The sequence below is a fragment of the Charadrius vociferus genome, unplaced genomic scaffold (genome assembly GCF_000708025.1).
Source record: "Charadrius vociferus isolate BGI_N301 unplaced genomic scaffold, ASM70802v2 scaffold70, whole genome shotgun sequence".
In the NCBI taxonomy this organism is placed as follows: Eukaryota; Metazoa; Chordata; class Aves; order Charadriiformes; family Charadriidae; genus Charadrius; species Charadrius vociferus.
The window spans coordinates 2,379,877-2,383,005 of NW_009646851.1; the positions used below are offsets into that span (position 1 = coordinate 2,379,877).

The 3,129-nt window shown below is 45.9% G+C and overlaps 2 protein-coding genes across 4 annotated transcripts in view; both read right to left on the reverse strand.

The window, feature by feature from the left end:
* LOC104294572 (molybdopterin synthase catalytic subunit) overlaps positions 1 to 3,126 on the reverse strand; it is a 7,969-nt gene extending 4,843 nt beyond the window's left edge. For 2 of the 3 annotated variants that reach the window (XM_009894190.1, XM_009894191.1), the window contains exons 1-2: positions 3,049 to 3,105; positions 409 to 555 (exon numbers count right to left, since the gene is read on the reverse strand). The gene's annotated coding sequence lies outside the window, so the exon portion shown is untranslated. Of the gene's footprint in view, positions 1 to 234; positions 301 to 387; positions 556 to 3,048 lie in introns of all 3 variants that reach the window. The other variant, XM_009894189.1, reaches the window with a different exon arrangement.
* LOC104294597 (molybdopterin synthase sulfur carrier subunit-like) overlaps positions 429 to 3,129 on the reverse strand; it is a 44,845-nt gene continuing 42,144 nt past the window's right edge. The window contains exons 2-3 of the mRNA XM_009894219.1: positions 3,049 to 3,116; positions 429 to 555 (exon numbers count right to left, since the gene is read on the reverse strand). Coding sequence (XP_009892521.1) covers positions 429 to 555; positions 3,049 to 3,116 — 195 coding nt within the window. The remainder of the gene's footprint in view (positions 556 to 3,048; positions 3,117 to 3,129) is intronic.

Genomic DNA, 3,129 nt, shown 5'->3' on the forward strand with positions numbered 1-3,129 from the left:
ATAGGGGGTGATGTTTAAGCAGCAGTCAATTATTTTTCTGTTAAAAAGTGGCAGGAGGTTTTTCATTATTATTTTATTTAGGCAAGCTGGGTAACTACTGGCAGCCAGACCTAAAATCGAAATTCAAAACAATACCTGACCTCTCTGGCAATTTTTTCCATTTACTGCATAGCATTAATCATTTATTGGTGCACCAGCTTATTGTTTCAGGTCAGTACAATGGCTCTCTCCAGCAGGAAACACAAGTTATGCTCTCTCAAAAGCGTACCGGGGTGGGGGGAGAGAATTGCAACCACATCTCTGAACCTAAACAAAAAAAAGATAATAGGAACATCATACAAAATCCATGAGATACTTTAGCACAGAATGGCCCACTCCATAGGAAACTAAGCAAGAAGTGATACCTACCTAACAGAACCTGGGTAGATTCAGCCTCCACTAATCGGTGGGATGATGGCAACCTCGTCTCCGGGCTGTAGAACCAGGAGCTGATCTCCAAGAAGCACGTACTCCTGCCGAACAGCAAAAACCACTTGATCCTGGATGACAGCAAGCCTGAGGGGGATTGGCAGGAGCACAAATAGGTTTCTAAATAGAGTGTTTGCATTTAACCATGAGATTTCATTAAACAACAAACTGGTGCAGAGTCTAGGGCAGCTGAGGTAAATACCACTGAGACTTATGCAACTCTGCTTCCAATACACTTTCAAAAATACAACACCCACCTCCTACTTTTGGATTTTCTTCTGGTGGCTAAGGAGAAGCCAACGCAGTATAATTTTCAGAAGTCAGGAACTGGATTTGTCATAGGCCTGCATCAGAACGAACCAATGTATACCTGACCCACTTTAGCAGCTTCTAACAAAGAAGTAGGTAGCTCAAGAGGGTAGCAACCATCCAACTTGGGACTAGAAGGAAATGTTGCCCTGATTCAGTCTGGCTGGACTGGAGCAATCTTCTTCCACAGCAAGAAGCATTGTGGGATGCTGTTCATGAGATCTCATGAAGATTCAATGGTCAAAGAGTTGCTCTTGTTGTATAACCTCACCATATATGAGGCTTTGTGTCTTTTGTACTCACAGGTCTCAAATTTGCTAATGATAAGCAGTGGCAACAGAACTAAGAGGGTAGATATGCTGGGTTTTCTGGAAGATCTTTTATATATTTTTGGATTTCAAATCTGTGAGATGTTGCTGTAGAAGTCCACAGCTTTGGGTACCATGAGGCAGGGAGTCGCTTCCATGACTAAGTGCAATCACACAATGAGTATGAGGGCAACACCAGTAAAACAGCAGAGAAAGAATGACAACTTTTTACTTTAAAAGGTGCAGACGTGATAACTGTTATTGTTTCAGACTACAAAATCCGGCACAGACAGTGGAGAGCTGTATTGCCTAGAAACAAGTAAGCACGCCAAAAGGGTACAATTAAAAATCATCTTATTTCCTACCAGCCCGATAGACAAAAGCAGGCAAGGCGCAGGCTGAGGAAAACACAGTAGCACTGACTCAGAGGGCAGACTGAAGGGAGGGCCTGTATGAAAGTAAAGCAAGCCACTGAAGAACTCAGTGCAACTATGGAACTGAAGTGCCCATTAGAAGGATGGGCTCTAATTAATGTCACTTGCAAGTTAATTCATCAGGGAAAATGGGTGGAACAGAAGAGCACTGTGAAGTACGCTCAAGCTGCAGTATGAATATCCATTAGCAATGTGAATAGAAGTTTGTGGTCAATGCCATACAATTATGTTGAGTTCTTCCAGAAAAGCTAAGAGCAGAAGCATTTTCCAAGAAGGCCGCTGTGAAGTAACTGCACATGCAAAATGTACCGCCCCAAGTCATCATTCATAAAAGGACAAAGTTGAAAAACTATGGCAAATGGACCAAAGGTGCTGCTCCTGCTTCTAACACCACATAATAGGCTGCAAAATAAAATACTCTCATTCCCTACAGCCTACTCCCCCATAACACACTCAGTCTCAATTCTGTGGGGAAAAGGCGTCTGGTCTAACATTTGGTTAGAGCTTCTCATTTGGAAACAGACGCCTTTGCTAAATAGGAAAGGTTAAGTTTTTTTTCATAGCCTTTGAGACTAGATGTAATAAAGTAGTGTGGTGCCTAAAGGAAGACTTTGGCACCTAAGTCCAAAGTTCTGAAAATTCCAATCCATTCAGCCCTAAGTCCTGAGGACCTCAACCTCTGTTATAGCTTTTTTGTTTTGGTTTTTTATTCCCCACCCCAAAAATGGTGTTGCCCCTCTGTCTATCAGACTCATTCTTGACAGGACTGAGCACCTTCCCTCAGCCCTAACCTGCGGGGGGATTTCTGCTGACACCCCCGCAAAGAGCAGCAGTGCCACTAAGGTCCTTACAGCTCACACCTAGCCCGCTCTTGGGACCAGACTCCCTGTGAAGTGCAATTAACAGCGGTGGCGTTTTCTCAAAGCAGAGAAGGTTGAAAATGACTGACCTTATTTCCCATGTAAGGGCGGAGGGGCTGGAAGCGTGTGCCAGGGCGTCAGTTCCCTTCCTGACCCGCCTTCCAGAGGGGCCCATAAGCTCAGACCAACAGCTAACAGTGTAGTTAAAGATAAGCGACTGGAAACACCTGCACGCTCCCATTAATTTCTTATTTATTGCCTTGGCTGCGCTCAATCCCTCCTTGCGACATCTCACCTTCTCCACGGGCCACTAACACAGCTCAGGGGTTTCCACGTGCGGCGGACTCACCGCACCGCGGCCCTCCTGGGCAACAGGCCGCATCGCCCACACCACCCCTCCGGCACAGCTTTTGGGTACGTGTATCGGACCTATTCCTTCCTGGCGTACGCACAAAGTTACAGCGTTTGCAACTGGCCAGAACACAAAACGCTCGCCGCAGGTTACAGGAACGGGGTCGTGTCACTGTTTTTATAGTATCACAGTACTGATACGTATTCCAGCTCAACTCTAAACGCTGAATTTGTATTTACCAAGAAACGAAACAAAACAAAAACCCCAACCCAACCAAATTAAGCTTTGTGCGCCAGAGCAGTAACTTCCCCGAATACCTTGGGTGCACCTTGACGATCTCCTCCCAGAGCTGCAGCGCGGTGACCTGCCGCGGCCGCCCGAGGGGCTCGCAGCGCCGG